The 20,283-nt window shown below is 42.6% G+C and overlaps 1 protein-coding gene across 2 annotated transcripts in view; it reads left to right on the top strand.

Moving 5' to 3' along the window:
* Window positions 1-20,283, top strand: part of Plcl2 (phospholipase C like 2) — a 168,190-nt gene that overhangs the window by 124,925 nt on the left and 22,982 nt on the right. For both annotated transcript variants that reach the window (XM_048454466.3, XM_085679360.2), the window contains exon 4: window positions 7,524-7,599. In XM_048454466.3, the coding sequence (XP_048310423.2) occupies window positions 7,524-7,599 (76 nt within the window). The remainder of the gene's footprint in view (window positions 1-7,523; window positions 7,600-20,283) is intronic.

The following is a 20,283-nucleotide window of genomic DNA, read 5'->3' as shown; positions in this document are numbered from 1 at the left end:
GAACTGTGCCTGGGTGAACTGAACATTAACCCCTGCCACTTCCCTGGGTTCACTGAGTGTGTTCTGAGCTATAGGCTTCCATATGTTGGGGTTCTGCTTCTGTGAGATTTCAGATGTCCCTCTTGCACTACCTCAGAGCAGCTCGCAGCAGAAGCCATAGCCTTCCAATGCCTACTTCCACTTTAGGGTGTGAGATCCGCCGCTGCTTTTGTCTGAGTAGTGTTTGATTTGATCCATGTTATTTCACATTTTTTTCAGTGTTGTGTCCGTAACCTCATTTTCGTTATAAAGCACTGTGTTTTTTAATCATGCAGTTTTATATAGAATAGTTATTTCCAGGGCTGCATGTGCAGCATTATTAAACCATTATTGATACTGCAGTTGCGCTGTCTGCAATTAGCGAAGATTACCAAATGACAATGTTGCATTCCCTTGATGGTGGACTCGACTTCTTTTCCAGAGACTCCTCTCGCCTGTCAGTGAATGCTTGCTGATGCTCTTGCTCTCTCCCTTTTCATTATTTGAGAACCATTTTAATCATATTCTTCCCCAGCTCTTCCTCAGATCTACCTCCACCCTCCCAAATTCATGTTTTTGTCCCCCAAGTAATTTTGGATGTGGGACCCACTCCTGGAGAGTAAATCAACCTACTAGGGGACCTACCAGGGGCTGCACCCATAAATAAAACTGACTCTTGCTGTCCCAGAAGCTATCAAATGCCAATAACTCCTCAGGTGAGTAGTCCTTAGGTGTGTGCTCTGTCCCTTCATGCAGAGAATTTCTTTCCCAGCCTGAGCTTGCACACGTCTTGTGCATGCTAACCGAATCTCTGTGTTCATATGTCCATCTGTTCTCTTGTGTCTGGAAAGCACTGCTTCCTGAGAACCAACACCACCTCTGACTCTACAGTCTTTTAGCCCCCTCTTTACCGGTGCTCTCTGGAGGCTCATTTATCTTTGAAGTTCCTTCTTGACAAATTCAAACATAAATCTTAACCACTATAGTTATGCAGAATATTTAGATTTTTCAAATTCCAGAGCTAAACTTGTCTGATTTCTAGTGAGTACTGGAGGTTCTCTCAAGACTTTCTTCTTTTGCTACCATTGCTGCCTTCCACGGATTATTTGTGGGTGTGGAACTTTACTTTGATCACAGCACCATCTCTGGCCAAGAGTTGTGATGAACCCCAGACACGACAGATTTCCACATTTTATCCAGGCTAACTCTTCTCCCTCCCTATCCATAAACTCTACTTTTCTCCAATGTGAATTGAGACAAAGAAGATTTTTTTTTTTATTGTTTAAACCTTGTCCCTCATTTTGTGCCTGTAAGAGTCTTGTACGTAGTAGCATCCCAGTATGTTGCTCTCTGTTTGAAACAGCTCAGGCAGATTGTTAGGGTCTTTCAGAAGTTTTATTTAGGCCCCTCCTATAATTTTCAGTAATTATAGTGAAAACTCTGGAAGTAGAGGTGAAGCATTATGGGAACCAGAACAACTTACTCTGGAAAAAGTTTATTATTTAAATAGTGTTTTCACAGTGATCTTGAAAAAGTTGACCGTAACTTCAAGTGATGATGCAGGCCCTTTGAAGGTGACTAGTCCCCTGTCTTCTCCCTAACATTTGGGTGTGGCCACAGTCCTCTTCCATTCTGAGATAGAAAGAGGAACTCGATTTCATTGGAAACATTTCCAACAGTATTAAGCCATTTGTGCCCCAGTTAAAGTGAATAACTTTTATATTCTGTTCAAGTATTACAAGCTAACGTTGTGAACTAGGCACACATATTTAACCTAGCACTCGGGAGGCAGAAGTAAAGCAGTAAAAGTTCAAGGCCAACCTTGCCATCCAGGGCTACATAGAGAGACCTGTCTCCAGTGGGCAGGAGGGGAAGAATGGAGGATATATTGTATATGTAGGGGTATAGATTTAGTTTTAAATTGTGTGTGTGTGTGTGTGTGTGTGTGTGTGTGTGTATGCACACATGTGAGTATATTATAGGTACTATGGGAGCCAGAGGCATAGGATCCTCTGAGAGCTAGAGTTACAGGCAGTTGTAAGCTACCTGACAGACTTGGGTGCTCTGGAAGAGCAGCGCACACTCTCAACTGCTGAGCCATCTCTCCAGTCTTCCCCTTAAAAATGATTCTAAATCTTGTGTATGCATGTGTGTCTGGGTGTGGGTGTGTGCAAGTGAGTGCATGGAGGCCAGGAAGAGGGTGTCAGGTCTGAAGTTACAGGTGGTTGTAAGATGCCCAGTATGGATGCCAGGAGCCAAACCTGGGTTCTCTGAAAGAGCAACCTGTACTCTTAGTCAACAAGTTGTCTTTGGTTGTACATTGAACTTTGAAGACTGCCTGAAGCCATTGGTGCTGCCATGACTGCATACCACTGGCTGGGTAATTTATATCACATTTCTGGGGGCGAGAAGTCCACAGGCACCAGCATCTGGCAAGGAAAGTCTTATTTCATCAGGGCATGGTGGAAGGCAAAAGAAAATAATTGTTTGAGCACTGTTAGAAGCCCCTTTTATGAAGCTCTTATTCCTTTCACCTGAGGAACCCTAGGGCCCTTTTAAAACCCCCACTTCTGAACAGTGTCAGTTCAGCAGCACATTCATCTTGGAGACACACATTCACACCACACACCAGGCATCATTCACACAATCCTGATCGTGACAGAAGACAGCCGTAGATTGAAGTGGTGCCCGTCTTCTGAAGGCCTCATCTTCATTTCATGTTTGCAGCTTTGTCCCTGCTCCTGGAGTCCTTGGCATGGTCTTGTCCACCCAGGGTCTTTCCCAAGCCTGGTCGTGCCTGAACACTACTTGAGCTAACATGAACCTCCAAAGGTGGCTTTGGAAGTCTAGCCATGTTAGTGTGGAGGGTTAGGTGCATTCAGTGACCAGCATGTTTGTAAACTATGGTCTCCAAATTATGAGTTTTGGGGAATTCTTGACTAATAGTTATAAATAATCACGATTCCACATTAAAGAACATAGACCTTTGCTCTCTAGTTGCTCTAGGATACCCTAGACTGTGCGGCCTTCCTAGCACCGCAGTTGTCTCCACTGGTTGAGCTCAGGCGTGAGCAGAGAGGGGCAGAGGAGGAAGGCTGCTAGAGAAGGTAAGGGAAAACTCAGAAGACGTTATCAGGACTCTTGTCACCCAAAGAAGATGAATGGCGAAACATTTTTGTTAAGAAAGTCTGTGTTCCGTAGTTGACAGAAATCGACTAAAAAACAAATAGAAAATCCTCATATGAAACCATTAACATTCTTATTCCAAAACCAAACTTCTCTTAATTGTTAAGAAGCAAATTTCAAACAGAAGATAAAGCAGTAACCAATACCAGCTTAGTGTGACATAGTAAGTTCTTCTGTGGTTTTATTTACAGACCTTACATTAATATGGGGAGTTACTTTCAAAACATAGCTCTCTTATGAAAGGCATTTCTGATTTTTAGGAGAATATAGTAGTTTAATGAAATATAAATTTTAACTTTTCTTTACTTTTAGTTGATATTTTCTTTTCATCTGCTTTAGTTTTGTATTAACCTTTACATTCGAGTTGAACAAATTTACTAGGTGGATTTCTGAGCTATGTTAAATCCACAGTTTCCTAGTGAATTAGTGTTAGAAATTTAGGAGCCTACTAGTAAATAAATAAAACTAATAAAAATTCATTAGCAGTGACTTATAAAGGTATTTTGTGCAGAATAAATAGTGCCCATGCCCTGTGGCTCATTATTCCATCTGGCAGTAGGTATCTGAGTGCTGTGCCAAGCCTCTTTCCTGATAGACATTGAGGAAACCCTTTCATTTGAGTTTTGTAAATAATGTTTATAAAATCAACCACTCTACCTGACTTTGCATTCTGTTCACTTACCAATGTCATATACACAAAGAAGACAGAACAACTTGAGGGAACTTACTCATTTCACACACACATTTTTTGCTTTTGTCTGCACTCAGATCTCAGATGTCTATTCTAGTGCTTTCACATTAAATATACATTATTTCTTTTATAATAACAGGTTGTTAAGCAGTGTAAAGTAATTTACTTATTGCTTAACTATTTTAAACACATGTGTTCTGAGTGTCATATTGAAACATCATTTGAAAGGATAGTTTAGTCTTGAAGCCCAGAATCAGTATACTTGCTGGCAAGACAAGTTCTGTGATGTCCAGCACAGAAAAATAAACTTGAAAATTTAAGAATAAAACCAACAACTTTGAGCCAGTGTCAATTGTGGGCACAGTGCTTCCTTTCTGCCTTTCTCTCAGGAGTCCCCTTGAGTTCTGAGTGTCCTTCTTCACTTGTGCAGTCTCTACTCAGAAGGTCGTGGTGTTTGTAGGACAGTCAGAGTCTTTGAAGGCAAATGGGATGGCCAGTTTATCAGTTTCAGTTCCGTCGTCCGTAGGACCAGATGGCCCTGAGGAAATGGCTCACCTCCCAGATGGCTCTTTGTTCACATCCGCGAGACTAAGAACCTAACTTCCTCACGTCGGTCATGCGAGCCATCCTGTGAGATACAGCACTGACACTTTGTATGGAGAAGGCAAGAATTACATCTTGAGCATCTATCTCTCCAGCATTCATACTATAATTGCTGACTATAAAATAGCAGACCAGGTAGGAATTGCTTCTTACTGAATCCATCCTGCTGCGCCTGCAGCATCCTCAGACTACATGTTTTCCATTCAGTCCAGTCGCTCGCTGACTGGGCAGCAGTGCATCACAGTTGATCTGTCTTCTTTCCCTACATAGTCTCAGTGTCAACAGCAGTTCTCCATTCTGCATAAGCGCTTAGCTCAGATTCTGGCACAAAGAGTGAATAAAGAAAGAAATAAAAACAAAAGGATATGACTGCTTCAAGCTATGGAGGAGGAGGTTTATTGTAGATAAAAGGAAGAGCAGAAGCAGGGACAGTGGCATCTGGGAGAATCCTTTGTGAACTTGACCAGACTGAGCTGGGTCATGTGCAGAGAGAGGGAGAGGAGCACAGGAGAGGAGCCACTGACCAAGAGGGGCAAAACCTCTCAGCCTGCACACACGCATAGATTATATACCTCATATGCATGTGAGGTATATAATACCTCACACACACACACACACACACATACGCACAATTACAGAGTTAACAAGCACAGAAAGCGGAGGAGCTTCCCAGTCCACACCCTTGAGATTTCTCAAGGCTTTCATGCACTGTAACCTGGGGACCTCCCAGAACAATTTCAGCTCTGTCGGTTCTCCTTGGAAGGTGATTCTCATAGTGACCTGTGCTGTGTGGATTCTCTGAGCTGCACAGCAGACCCCCAAGGAGCACCAAAGTTAGTCACATGCTGGCAGCGTTGTCAATGAGCATATAAAAAGAAGGCATGCTCACCAGCTAATTTTGAGCTTGCAGAAAAATGTTCTGCCAGGCCTCATAAGTTAATGGAGACCATGGCAGCCACTATTTGCAAGTGTCTTCCTTGAGCCAGTTTTTTAATCCTCGCATTATGAGGTGTGATGTCTTTAATAAGCTCCTTTTATAAGAAGAGTGTTACTCTGAAGGATTTCATATTGTCCCCATGAAAGGATGCAGCAGGACCAGAACTCATAAGTACACACTTCTCTGCCCCCTGAGTTTATGTGTGTGAGAGAGCCTGTGTTGATGCAGTGGCTTTGTTCTCCATCCTGCCTACTCCCCTACCTCACAACTGGGTTCATTTTATTGCCTGTGTTTTCCTTTTTTCTGCTTTGTTGACAGACCACTGTTAGCCAGTTCCTTGATGATGAGCTGTGGCAAGTGACCTTGCTAGGAAGAGAGCTTGTCTCCTCACAGCTCTAGTGTGGCTTAGCAGCAGAGCTGAACAAAGGCTACTGATAACGGTCTGGACCTTTTCAGTATGCAGACCTGGAATGGCACAAGCGACTTCTATCAGCACAATGGGTTCTTTAGCTATTCCCTTATCACTGCCTGCTCCATACGTTAAGCTGTGAAACAGAATATTTTAATTTCCATGAATTACTCAGAGCTTGGAGAGTGAATGCTAAATTGAATTCTTCTGCGAGGCCGTGGGCTCTGCGTCCTCAGTGAGCACAGAGCTCTGCTACACTTGCTGCTTCCTGTCTTACAGCACAGGAAGTTGATCAGTGCCATCCAGCTGTCTGTAAGAAAATAGTGCACTTAAAAGGCATGGTGGATTATATTTTAAATGAATGTAAAAAAAAGTGATTTTTCTCTGATACATACAAATAATTCAATCTGTATTTAACTACTAAACAATAATTAAGCTGGCAGTTAGTGATAAGCAATACAAAGCAAAACAAGGTAAAATTTAAAGAAACAGATGTGTTCAGGTCTAGGAGTCTCAATCAGGTTCCTCTGCCCATTAAAAGATTAAAAGGCAGGAAAAATCTTTAACCAAAGGTAGCAGGGAAGAAATATCAAACTAAGCAGACAAAATCAGAAGTTGAAGAAAGGCTTTTAGCCGGGGTAAGGAAGCACACACATACAGTAGGCACACAGAAAGACAGCGGGAAAAAAGGACACCCCAAAAGTAGAGGAGATATGCAAGGACCCGAAAATTTGGTGTTTTCTCTGGGGTTGCCTTTTAAAATCTCTGAAGGGTCTTCTTCCCCTTCAGAGTAGTGTGGTTTTAGTTTGTAGAAGGACAGAAAGGCTGCTTTGCCTAAGACTGTTGCATGACATGCCCTAATCTGGCCTCAAACTTGTTGAGCCAGTATGTCAGCTGGGGCTCTGCTGGAAGGAGAAACAATCCACAAGGCCTTTGTTCTGAGTTGCCATACTTTGTCTCATGGTTGGAGGGTGAAGAAGAAGGCAGCCATTTTGAAAGTTCATGTCCTTGTCTTTATCTGCCTCCTAGTCCTCAGCGAGGTACTGAATCAAACCTGTGAGATAAACAGCTGTAGGAGATGTGGTGTTCAGGACTGTTTGTGGGGAATGGTATCACACACTGCTAGTGGTCTCACCTCTCCTCATGTGTGAAGGGGTGCGGGGGACTAGGGATTGAACCCTAGGACCTGGAGTGTGCTCCGTGAGGGCCCTACCACAGTTACATCCTTAGTTCTATTATATTTTTAAACTAATTTTCTTATGAAAACATTTTGGCTAAAGTGGGTAGAAGTTTCTAGGTGTTAAGCTGTTTATAAAATGCAGGGGTTTAGAACTCAGGGCAGTGTCAGGCACAGTGCTTCATTACTATATTCCCAGCCCTTAAAAGGCTGAGCTGGGAAATTTGTCTGATTTTAAGGCCATTTGGCCCACCCAATGAGTTCCAGGTCACCCTAAACTACAGTATAAGAACATACCTCAAAAAACAGACAAACAAAAAACCCAGAAGAGTACTTAGATAGGTTGAGCACACTCATTGATACCGCCTGAGGCAAGTTCAGTGTGTACCACGTGAATACCCTAGAGTGCAGTTCTACCCAGTTCACCTGCGTGTGAACCTGTCTGCCTGAGTTTAAAACCTGGCTGTCTGGTGTGAGCTCATGTATGGCTGTTCCTTTACAGATGATGCAGTCTCTCAAGGCGCTAATTGAGAATGCAGATGCTGTGTATGAAAAGATTGTGCATTGCCAGAAGGCAGGTGAGTGAGTTTCTTTAAAACAAAACTACCACAATCATCAGTTTCCATAAAACTATGTCCTCGTTTTGGTACTCTGAAGAAAACAAATAAGACGATTATATTTCCATGGCTAAACACTAATGCAGTGGTTTCAACCCCAGATAATGGATGCTGCTGGAGAGAGTTCAGATACATCAGCATTGGCTGACCAGGAGCCCACAACTACCAAACTCTGCCAATGGTCTGAACATGGTGGCTTACATCTGTAGTGCCAGCACTTGGGATGCTGGGGCAGGAGGGCGGTGAGTTTGAGACCAATTTGGGCTATATAGTGAGGCCTTGTCTCTAAAACTCAGCCACCTCTAGGCGTTTCTAGCATGAAGCTATGATTAAGAGCCTGTATTAATCTCTTCCTTGGTTCTGTATTTGCTGGCAAGCCTCCTGCCCGTCACCAGTGAGCTCCTAATGTGGTGAGGGTGACTGGAGCAAGGCATGGCTCTTAGAAAGGATAGCCCCTTTACTGGTTAGTGTGTTTGCATTTTCAGGTGTTGATAGAGTACTGCACTGTGCTGTAAAATGCCTCTTATGTGAGGAGCCTCTGTAGACAATGGGATTATGTTGCAGTAAATGTCTTGTAAACATAAAATGCCATATAGAGAAAATACACTGACTCGCCATCCTGCTGAGCAGCGTGGCTTAGACACACAGTGCACCGCAGAGCATAAGCTGTTGCCCGTGAACATGTGTAGCTGCTGCCTGCAGCTCGCTGTTGCTGCTTAGCCTTGGGAGTGAGAACGTTGGGACTTGAGCTGTGTATTCTTCCCACTTTCACTCCGTGGTTGTGTTTAAAATCACAAGTTTGAGCCCTCATAAATCAGAACCATCTGTAGATATTTGTAGTTGTAATACTTTTCAAGTGTCTTATATTGTGAAGAAAATATAGTGTTTTAGGTTCTCTAGTTTTAAGGATCAGATTGTAAGGTTCTAACATGAAGATATTTCAAGCTTGAAGAAGGTTGACCTTGCTTTTTGGGGTCTCTTTACAATAAGGAGATTTCACAATTGCTGTGCTTTTTAAAAGCCACTTTCTCCAGAAATGAATTAAAGTAGATAGAAAATAAAGGCATGTGTGAAAAGTTTTGGTATTTATTGGATGAATATTCATATTTGTGACTAATCAACAAACTCCCAAATCCACATTTTTTGTCAGTAAAATACTGTTAGCAAAGTGTTTTTATTTCTGGTCCTTTCCAAGCTAGTTCTCCCTACAGTATCCATCCAAATGTCATTTTGGCATGTCATTATCCTACACAGAATAGTGCATTCGATTAGCAGAACATGTGATGCAAATCTGATCTCCTAACTCACAAACGAGGCCATCAACCAAGTCTCCCACCGTGTTGCCAATGTTATCGAAGATTCATCGTATACCATCTGCTCCCTCATTTAATAAATACATTTTGAACTTCTATATGCATAAAGCTCTTGGTAGCTCTGACATACCAAAATGTGAAAAGTATGTGAGTCTAATTTTATCTTTCTAGAATTTTCAAATCATGCAGAAGATATGGTTGAAATGTTGGGTACTTAGAGCAGTGGTTCTCAGCCTTCCTGATGCTGCGACACTTTAGTACAGTTCCTCATGTTGTGCTGACTCCCAGTTACAAAATTATTCCGTTGCTGCTTTCTAACTTTAATACTTTTGAAGATAGAGGTTTGCCAAAGGGGTTGTGACCCATGGGTCAAGAGCCACTGCCTTGGTGTGTTAGTCAGTACTCTCAGGTCACTCGAGAAGTGATGCAGAGCCTCTGAGGTTTGTATCAAGACAAGAGGGTTACTGAGCAAAAGGCTTTAGCCGTGTGCAGAGAATTTGAAAAGACAGAATTGGTTGGGGACATTGCCAATCTTGAGAAGGTGCTTCTGAAAGCAGGGAGGAAGGAAAGGAAGTGCCTGTCACGCTGCAGGCTACCTTTCCCCCGCTTCCCCTGCATGCTCTACCCCATTCCATTCTCACAGGCTTTCCCTCCAGCAGGAATCCATCGCTCTCTGCCAGGCTGTAGTACTTTTGAAGTTGCCCAGTGTTTCTGAAGACCTTTCAAGATGCTAGGGTTTGTGTTACTAAAACGTCCTGTTGAGTCCTTCAGTCCACTTTCTCCCTTCAGTTGGCAGAACTTTGGTTGTGCATTTTATTAATATATTTCATCTTCCAAGTCAGATAGCTTCCTACAGCACCAAGATTGTATGTTGTCACACTCTGTATCTTGCCCAAAACATGTGTTCTAAGATTCTGTGCAGATGTTAACTAAAGAAATGGGATTTGACTTTTATTAAGTATTCTGTTAAACACATGTTTGAGTATGTTGAATTTTGTGAAATTTTAAACAGGAATTCTTTAATTCAACTATTTGTGTGGGGTTTTTCTCTGCAGACTCACAGGTTTATGAAATTTGATAACTTCTATAATGGGCTTGTGTTGTTCAGCTTGCTTTTGATAAGAAAATGCTTGCTGCACATAGTAGAATGTTGTATAACAGGGGTTAGTCTGATGAGACGTGGAGGGTGACCACTGTGTGAGGCTCCAGGTTAGCCCTGGGTAGAAAGCTACAAATAGGCAAACCAAGATGACTTTTAGGTTTAAGTTACCCTTGCCACTATTCAGGAGTTCTTAGACCCGTGGTCTTTCTTTCTTCATGTTTATAGTTATTGTAAGGACATATATTCTTTAGTTATATGAAGTCATATTAGTCATATGAAGAATTGCTAATCTGTATTGAATTCTAAAGACACTTGTGTAAGATTTTACTTTAGAAGTAATTATTACTCTGCTTATAGAACTTGAGTCTTTCACAGGAAGGCACAGGTCACCAAAATGTCATAAAGAAGGAACTCAGACACATTTCTAGCTTTTCAACCCAAATTCATATTCTTAGATAACATTTCATTTAAACAACTCAGTGGAATAGCAATTCTAGCCAGCATCCACCCATCACTTTTTAAGGTGTGTGCCTTGGCTTGCAGTCCTTGAGCTTCAGTAGATTTTGGGGGAGAGAAGTGCATCGTTGGTGTTGTGGAGAGAGTTGGGTCAGTCAGTCTGCAGGCCCCCAGGGGGTCAGAGCCTTGAAGGCAGGAGAACAAGCCATGGGAACAGCACTAATGGGTAGCAAGGCTTCTCTAGTTTATTCTTTCAGGGAAAGCTTGTGGCAGAGAGAATTAGGGGGTAAGAAAAATTTCTAATGAGAAAACGCTTGTTCGTGGGAATATGAAGGGCCCAGTAAAAAAGATGTTAATACACGCACACTTAAAATTAAAAACGAAAATGATGAGGTGAGGAGGGATGGAACACTTGATCTTAAGAAGGGAGCAGATCCTTTTCTGAGACAGCAGAAACAATGTGACTTTTAGAGAAAGGGTAAGACCTGAGGAGGGCATTTGCCTGGGCAGCTGTACAGAGAAGTGCTGCCCCAGGGAGCCTCAGCTTGGGGAAGCAAGTGGAAGAGGAAGCTGGGAACCCTGTGGGTAGATTTGTTCAGTCAGGCCTCAGCAGTGCCACCTAAAGGAGCTGGTTACAAACTGTATCCTGCAAGGCACTGCAGGAGGCAGCATCTGAACACCATGTGAATAAGACCAAGAAGTGATGACAGACAGAACTATTCAGGAATAAGTGTGTATGACTTAGCGCACCCTTTCTCAAGGGAGCAAGTGTAAGGAACACATGCAGGAGAGCTGATCAGGAACCTGCAGAGGAAGAATTATTTTTAAAACCTATATAAACACTGATACAATCTGTCAAATTCTTCTAGGAAAAAAAACCATTTCCTCCTCATTTCTATTTCTTTTTCTCTTCCAATGTCCGAATCTATAGCCCCACTTCGTCATGTGGGTCTCCTTCTCATCACTGAATTGCCTTGCTTCTTGAAGCTCAGGGAACTAGATGGAAACACATTTTTATCAGGTAGTTTTAAGTGGAAAATCTTCACTGGGGGAGGTTAAGTTATGTACTTCCTGTTAAAGAATTAACACCTTTGGTTAATATTTGTTCCCCCCTGAAACCTCATTAAAATGACCATAGGGGCTTTTTTTAAATGCAGAAATCCATAAAGGCAAAGAGAATAGGAACAGTAAAATTTCAGGAACTGAAAGCAGCTGAACAAGGGACAGTGACCCATTGAGTGGTAATTGTTTACCTGCTGCCCCAAGGAAGCTGCATAGAAGCTGGCGTGGTAGCAGTGGTAGTGGATGGCATCCAACCAGCAATTTTATTCACATCACACACTACCTGCTTGGATGTGTAGATGCCCAGCCTCCTTATGTGGAAGCTCCAGGCGGCTCACAGGCAGTCCAGTTCCTAGCTTCAGTGCTCCTGAGTAAAGGGTATAAGGCAACCCTCCAGAGAGTAAAGCTTTTATTGCCTTCCTCTTAGCTGGTTAATGAAACTTCTTCTAGAATGAGTCCTTTATAGCTCTGCTATCTTAAATATGTTTTTCAAAATCTTATTTTGAAATTTTGTGTTAATGACTGAGTCATCTTTGTTGACAGAGGTTTCTGTCCCACTCGGTCCTGCAGCTGTTCAGTCCCAAAGAAACACACAGAGGTCTACATTAGTTATAAATTGGTTGACCTATTAGCTCAGGCTTTCTTCTTAACTAGCTCTTATATCTTACATTAACCCATAATTCTTGACTATGTTTGCGTGGCTTGGTACCTTTATCAGTGAGGCGTTCTTATCTTGCTTCCTCTGCAGCTGGGTGATGACTGCAGGCTGAGCCTTTTCTCTTCATGGAATTCTGTTCTGGTCACCCTGTCTGTACCTTTCTGCCTGGCTGCTGGCCAATCAGTGTTTTATTAAAACCAATACAAGTGACAAATCTTTATAGACTTTATAGGACAATACAAGACCATTGTCTTACAGCTCTTCCCCCTTTTTGTCAAAACAAAAACTCTGAATCTAATCTCCTTTGTTGAGCTTTCTTTCTGACCATTACCAATAACAACTTGCAGCCAACACTCCAAGCAAAGGAAAACATCCATAATCCATTTTTGTGGAACATGGCATAGTTTTCTAGTCTACTTTCTGCTGATTGAGGGTGCTGATAATCATATGAGGATCTAAAAACTTAGAATTACGGTCAAGTCCTGACTGGAATATTTTGTGACACTTGCTCATCTCAGGCAACAGTCTTAAAGCTGTTTTTGATGTTCTTGACCTCAGAGGAAACTCAAACAGAGATCCTCTAAACTATTGGATCATCTGGGCCATCCGTTCCTATTGGAGAGTTTTCAAAGGGTCTTCCTTGATCAAACTTGATTTTTCTTAACATAGAATGAATCCACAGCCTCCCATTTCCTGTGGGAACAAAAATGAAACCTCTTCTCCAAAGTAACATACATATCTTTTAACTTAAATTTTGAAGTCAAGGCATTTTCAAAATTTGTTGAATTAATCCAGCAGCATTTATAATCAAATGTCTTTTAGCAGCTCTTCTCCTTCCTGAGCAGTCAGATCATTCAAAGACAGCACAATAACATAGAGCATCCAGAATCTCTGTGTACTTTCCATCTTTACGTAGCTTTTTAACCTTTATTTCTTTTATTTTTATTTTTAATTTTTGGTTTTTTAAGACAGGGTTTCTCTGTGTATCTTTGGCTATCCTGGAACTCAGTCTGTAGATCAGACTGGCCTTGAACTCACAGAGATCCTCCTGCCTCTGCCTCCAAAGTTCTGGGATTGAAGGTCTGTGCTACCACACCCAACTTCTTTCTCTCTCTCTCTCTCTCTCTCTCTCTCTCTCTCTCTCTCTCTCTCTCTCAATTTTATTCTGTTACTTTTCTGTCCCAATATATTTTTAAACACACTGTAAACCATTTTTAGTTTTTTATGGGGGGTCTGAATCTATCTTTACTGTATATCTCTTTTTTTCTGACCACATGAGTCTTTAATTTGCTAAGCAATATGGCTAGGATTATAGCCGTGGCTTTGACAACTGGATCCACCCCATTCCTTAACTTTCTGAGAGTATAGCTTCATGGTACTGGCGGGAGCCATGGTTATTGCCACAATTCTTTGGAGTTTCAAGGTCTCTGCCACCACCAAAAAGCATGCTGTCAGTTATTCATAAACACCATTTAAGTACCAACTGACTAGTGAAAATTAGTGAAAGCCTTGGGGTGCCAAGAGATCGCAAGGCCAACAGCATTCCTTGCTCTCTTCTGCCCACTCTGTCATTCCCTTTGTCACTAATACATGAGTATAAGGGAAAGGGTCACAAAGGTGGCAGCTCATTCACAGGACAGTTAACGAACAGCCATGACTCCGGCACATCGTCTTTACTCAGCCTCAACATCACCCTTTGCACTAGTGAAGCTTCAGAGTCCAAACCTCCTGGAGCTACTGTCTCTCTAAAATACCGCTCAGGAATGAGTTTATCATGAACACACTACACTTTGAGCATGTCTCTTTCCAAGGAAAAGTGGAGAAGACCTTCTGTTGCATCCTTGGCCCCGTGTCTTTTCCCTCTGTCCTCATGGGGTCAGGGACAGCTCAGAAGCAGACGTAGACTGACTGGGCGGCTTGTCCTTCCAGACTCCTTTTTTGTATATAACTTCCATTGGTGACGTTTCTCTCTTGCGACAAACAAAGGGGAGGGAAGTTGTGGTGGGGGGTGAGGTGGGAGGTGGAGCTTGTCCTTCCTGGGGCACATGCGATGTGATCAAATTCCTAAGCTCTACTCTTTGGCCATGTCTTTCTTTGCTTTCCTTTGTAAACACAGTCTCTGAACACATCCTTTCCATCTAAATAACAACTTTATGGGTTTTCACGGCTGCTGAATGTGAGGTCAGGTGTAATCCTCCTTAGCTTTTGGCTCTGCCTCTTGGGTAAAGAACTGCTCTGGTTGCTATGTCTATTATAACTGCCTGGTACAGCCAAGAGCCATAATTTAAGTCCTCAAGCAAGTCACAGTTCCTCACACAAAGACTAGAATGTTTTGAAAATTCCCACATACCAATAATAGATATCATCAGATCCAAGATTAATTAGCCTAGATGATTTCTGAGGACTTTTTAGATCTCAAATGCAAATCCTCATAATGAAATCATTGCAGTATAATATAATATCATGTAATGTAACAGATCACATACAGCATACCCCAACATAATATAAGAGGGATCATAACTGCTGAAGGGTGGAACATTTTAGGTTAGCAAAATTTAGAGGGCTTGATCATGAAGCCGAGCTTGGGGTAGAGGTGAGAACTATGTAAACCAGGCTGCCATCCAGTGGAGGAGCTGCCAGAATAGAAGAGTTCTCTGGGAAGGGCTGGGAAGAAGTGCTGGAAGTTCTGTCAACTTGACAGTCCAGAATTCCTTGGAAGATTGTCTATATCAGGCTGACCTGTGGGCATGTTTCTTAGAAATGGTCTGTATTCCACATTAATTTGTATGAGATCACCCATTATGGATGGCACTGTTCTCTGGGTCTGAGTCCTGAATTGTATGAGAGTAAAGAAAGACAGACGGGCGCTAAGCACACATGCAGTTGTTTCTCTCTGCTGGTGGCTGGAGCTCTGATGCGATTGGCTGCTTGAGGCTCCTGCAACTCCCATGCAGCAGTACACTGTGATCTGGAACTGTGAGCCATATAAACTCTTTCCCCCTAAGCTGCATACTCAACGTATTTTATCACAGCAACAGAGAGGAAGCTGGGGCAATTATGAAAGCTTAGCGGCATCTTTCCACCGATGGCTCACCTCACTCCACCTTGGTTTCCTCTGTAGCAGTCATGACCTCCTAGCACACCTTGTAATTACTTCTATTTGTAGACAGTGTCTGTTTTCATTGGTTTAAGGTGCAAAGTCCTCAGGCTTTTTGTTCATAGCACACTGCTGGCACCAAGAGCAGTGCCTGAGGGAGCACGCACAGAGTCACAGGACAGATGAGGCTGGGATACAGGCGAAGGGCTACTGGACTCTAAGTCAGCACACATGGTTATTAGACACAATGAACAATTTCTTTGTGGCCCAAGCTAACTATCTGAAGGTAAAGTTGATAGTATTTACTAATAAATTGCTTATGGGTAATAGGATAGAAAGAGGAGAATGAGAATGACTTAAGATTTTTGTCCCATCCTCCAGAGACAGAACTGCTTTTTACAACTGTAGGAGACGTGGGCAGTGTGAGCAGAGAAAGATCAGGGCTTGTTTGGGGTTAAGCTGAATGTGACTACCAGCTGGTTTCCCGGTGTAGGGTTGAGAAGAGAGGTCTAGACTGAAGGTAATGAATCTGGAAACCGTAACTACAAGTGCGACTGGGTCGACACTGTGGACACCTGACCGTCCAGGGCTTCTATGTCAGGAGATGCAAAATAAGTACAGGCACTTGAGGTGCAGCAGCCTTGAGTGTCTGTGGAGGGGACAAGGCATGCCGAAGGGACGCTGACACCCTCCATCAGATCCAAGGTGAAGGCACCTCAGCACCCACTACATGCACATGTGATAGCTTGGTGAGGGTGTCGGGGAAACTTCATGGCTGGCATGTGAGTTGGGTTCAAAGTTAGGAAAGTCATATGGGAAATTTCAGAATTGTAAAATGCATCTATTTTGAGTCAGCAATTCTATTTTTAGAGTCTTTGTAAAGATATGATTATATACTTGGCAAGGTTTTCTTTGTAATATTGAGAACAATCTAAATGTCCAACAAGAAGACCCTGCTAAGATACGTTATACATCTGTATAATAAATATTAGATATAATGTATGTGTGTTTATTTACATACTATACATGTATATATAAAAATATGCACATGCTGATTCTATAAAGATACATGTTATTTATAGTATTTATTTTATAAGATGGGTCTAGAAGAATAGAGCCTAAGGCTGTGGTACATTCTCTGGAAGGGTTCCTCAGAGGTAACAGCTCTGTCAGAGAGGGACTTGAAAATTGATAGATGGAGAAAGGAAAGACACTTTCTGTGCATTGGCTTGTAGGTTCATGCTTTTGAACTTGTTATCTGTCCAGAAGTAAATAGAATGTAAGAATTGCAGACAGACATGATGGGGTGGACTCTGCATGATGTAGTTGTTTATGTTAATAAACAAATATATGTCTGTGTGTCTGTGTGTGTGTATATATGTGTGTGTGTGTGTGTGTGTCTGTGTGTGTGTGTGTGTGTGTGTGTGTGTGTATTACATACATTCAGTGTTTTGGAACAGACCTGAGGGTTCGCTAATGCTAGGGAATGGGGGTGGCTCGGGCAGCGGGGAACAAGCCTCATCTTAACAACTGGTAAGGTGGCCCTTGAGTGAGTCTGTGACAGGACAGGAGTATCTTGCTGAACTTAATGTGAACTGCATGTTTGTACATGGCAGTTAAATTCCACACAGCATCAAGTTGTGCAGCTTCACTCACCTAGAGTCACCCAGATGGGGAATGCTGGCAGAGGGAGAGAGAGAGCTGCATGGAACTCATTCACAAATCGCACTGCTCTAGGCTTGGCACCACAGGGATCCTGCCATCCATCTGGTTTCAGGGCTATATTTAAGAGACCTGGTTTATCTGTTCTATCTCACGTGGAATGAGATTTAACAGTTCAAAATCCATCTTAAAATAGTTTGGCTTTTGTTAGTGCCAAGATTGTTTTGGGAGGATGGCCAAGAAGAGGAGCCTACTGACTGTAGCTGTTGGGAAGTGTTTCCACACCTCCCCAGGATGGGGATGAGATACCCCTGTGCTCACCCATGCCCACAGCAGAGCTCACCCTGAGCTGGAAGAGTCTGTTTAAATGTACTGTGTGTAGATTAAAGACGATGTTCAGAGAGCCACATTGGTTCACAGGCAGTGGGGCGCTGGGTTGCAGCCCTTAATACTGTTGGTGAGTTGACCTCTACTTAGGTCCTAACTATCCTTATCATGTAGATTACAAATTCAAGGAAACAGCCCACTTTACCTAATTTGGAAAATGGAAATAAATTAAAATTAGGCCATCTAGTTAAGTTTCGACAGCATTTAGAAATGTGTACTCTTTGATTTCAGTTGTCACCGTTTGAAGCACACACAGACAGATACTCTTGTGCTGATTTTGTTTGATGAGAGGACTTTTTAGGACGGACAGCAAATTTCAGCTGAGAAATAATTGTTAGTGTGGCTACATCATTTCTGTCAGCAATTCATTGAACCCGCAGGTACGGAATCCATGGAAGCAAAAGCTTACTATACTTAATTCAGTAACTAATAGTTTCAAAGACAAAATAAAGCTAATCTTCAAGTACATAATTTTAAGATCAGTTTGTCTCAGGAGTGTTTGGCCACATCTTGTATGCTGTATTTAATCTCCTGTATTTTGAATTTATAGAAGAGACTGTAACTACTGTATTTAAAAGATCACCTGCTTTGTATTTTATTATGAAAAATGGCTCTGATTTTAGTGGGATGAGGAGATGATCTTTCTGACTTGGCCGTATCTGCTTTCACAGCAAGAGCTCCTGCTTTGTGACTTTATTAGGTATATATGCATATATGTGTGTATCCAGTGTGTTGTATACCTAGAAGTAATTAGGTTTTACTTAGTGTTATTTGTGATAAGAAGTATAAAACAATAGAAATCAAAATTTCTCTTCTGTATACACCCAAACAATTAGACACAGTTTCAACCACACAGAGGTGCACACGCACATACATGTACACACACCCACGTGAACACGCCCATATACCCTACACACACTCAAAGAAAAGCACTTTTTTTTCCATATAGTATGTTTATAGATTATTTGGGAATTTCAGATAATGTATGTACCCTGATCCCACTCACTTCCCAGTGCTTCCAGGTCCTGTTCCTGGCCCTGGTGACCCTCCCCTCTCCCAAAAAAGGAAGAAGAAGGAAGGAAGGAAGGAAGGAAGGAAAGATAGATGGAAGGAAAGAAAGAAGGAAGGAAAGATAGATGGAAGGAAGGAAAGATAGATGGAAGGAAGGAAGCAAGGATAGATGGAAGGAAGGAAGGAAGGATGGATGGAAGGAAATACACCAAGTCCAATTTGTGTTGCTCATATACTCACTGGGGCATGGTCAAACTCCCAGTGGCCAGCCCCTTAAAGAAAACTGAGTCCTTCCCACCCCATGTCTGCCAGAGGCTGCCAGCTGTAGAGAGCTACAGTGTTTCTTTATGTAGAAATCTAGTAGACATACTTTTATGTGACTCTCCAGCTAGAAGCTAAAAGTTTAAATACCTTGTGTAGTCTCCAGAACAGATTGATAGCCCTAACATGGTTCGTTCTCGTGTGGCCTATGGTTTCCATCCCTTGAAGATCAGAATTAAACTCTTAGCCATCTCCTGACTAGGGTTTCCATTCGTCCTTTCCTTAGTTCTCATTTCATCTTCACAGGCAGGGTCTGTTTAGCTAGTGCAGCAGAAGGAAAGTGACATACTGTTCTTTCCCAATTGTAGGGTTTAGGGGCATAGAACAGCCAGGACTTAAAAACAGTCCTCCCCTCCCACGCTGGATAGATGGCTCCGTGGTTGAAGAGCTGGTGCAGTTCTTCCAGAGGTCTTGAATTTGTTTCCCACGTACTTCTGTAACTCCCCTCCAGGAGAACCCAGTGTCTTGGCTCTTCAGACACCTGCGCTTAGATGTACATAACCACTCCTCCGCCCAAAGACACACAATTTAAAAAATAATTTTTTAAAGAGCAGATATCCCAGGTCCAGCAGGTTCTCTGTGTGAGACCCTGACCATCTGCTGACTTCTGCGTTTAGTCACCTCTAAGTATAGATTTGTGTATCTGTGTGTTTTGTGTTCTCAGCCTGCAAACTTCGATGCCTTTAAACAGGCAGACTGTTGAGCAGCGCAGCTCACTGCGTCATGCCACACTTCCACAGGACCGTGTCCTCATGCACACTCAGAGTTAACTGTGGCCTCTGCCTTTATATGGTGGCAGGGCGCTGAAGAATCCTACTCTCTTTGTCTCTGTCTGTGTGTCTGTGTGTCTGTGTGCAGGACAGAAGACTAATTCAGGTATTGTTCCTCTGACACCTATTAAAAAAAGACAGTACTCTTCATTGCCTGGGCTCATGAAGTAGATCAGGTTGGCTTGCTAGCATGGCCCAGGACCCCGCAGTCTCTGTCCACCCCTCCCCCACCAGCACTGGGATTAAACAAGTGCATCACACCTGACCCTTCTGCTCGCATAACACGTGCTTTGCTGACTGCACCGTCTGCTCTGCCCTCTTCTGCCTCCTTGGCAGGTGCTCCATGGTGTCATTTTTCTTTAAAGAAAACATGGACTTCCTTGTGCTTTCAGTCGCGTGTGTCATGTAGTTTAAACCAAACTAGTGTTTGGGGCCCTGCCTAATAGGAAAAATGTAATTATTCCGTCAGCAACCAACTCCAAGATAATGCGACAAGTTCTGTGTGACTCTATAATGTACAGAATTATGACAGATGTGTTCTGGAAGAGTGTTTGCAAGCTAAGCAGACACAAGGAGATAGACCTTGTTCCTGAGATAAAAAGAGCTGTGTTCCTTTCTCCCATTATTGTTGATGTGGTTTCTGTTTCTGAATGCGAAGATTCCCCCACAGCAGGATGCTTACCCCTGCCTCCACACAGGGCCACAGCAGACTCTGTTACTCTCCACAGTGTGCTCTTTAGAATGCCAATGCTTCGTACACAATTTAGAACTTCTCAATACAGATGATTATCACAGAAGTAATTTTC

Source organism: Myodes glareolus, chromosome 18 (genome assembly GCF_982192425.1).
Source record: "Myodes glareolus chromosome 18, mMyoGla1.1, whole genome shotgun sequence".
Classification (NCBI taxonomy): Eukaryota; Metazoa; Chordata; class Mammalia; order Rodentia; family Cricetidae; genus Myodes; species Myodes glareolus.
The sequence above is the reverse complement of the archived record's forward strand: the minus strand, read 5'-3'. Positions and strand labels throughout refer to the sequence as shown.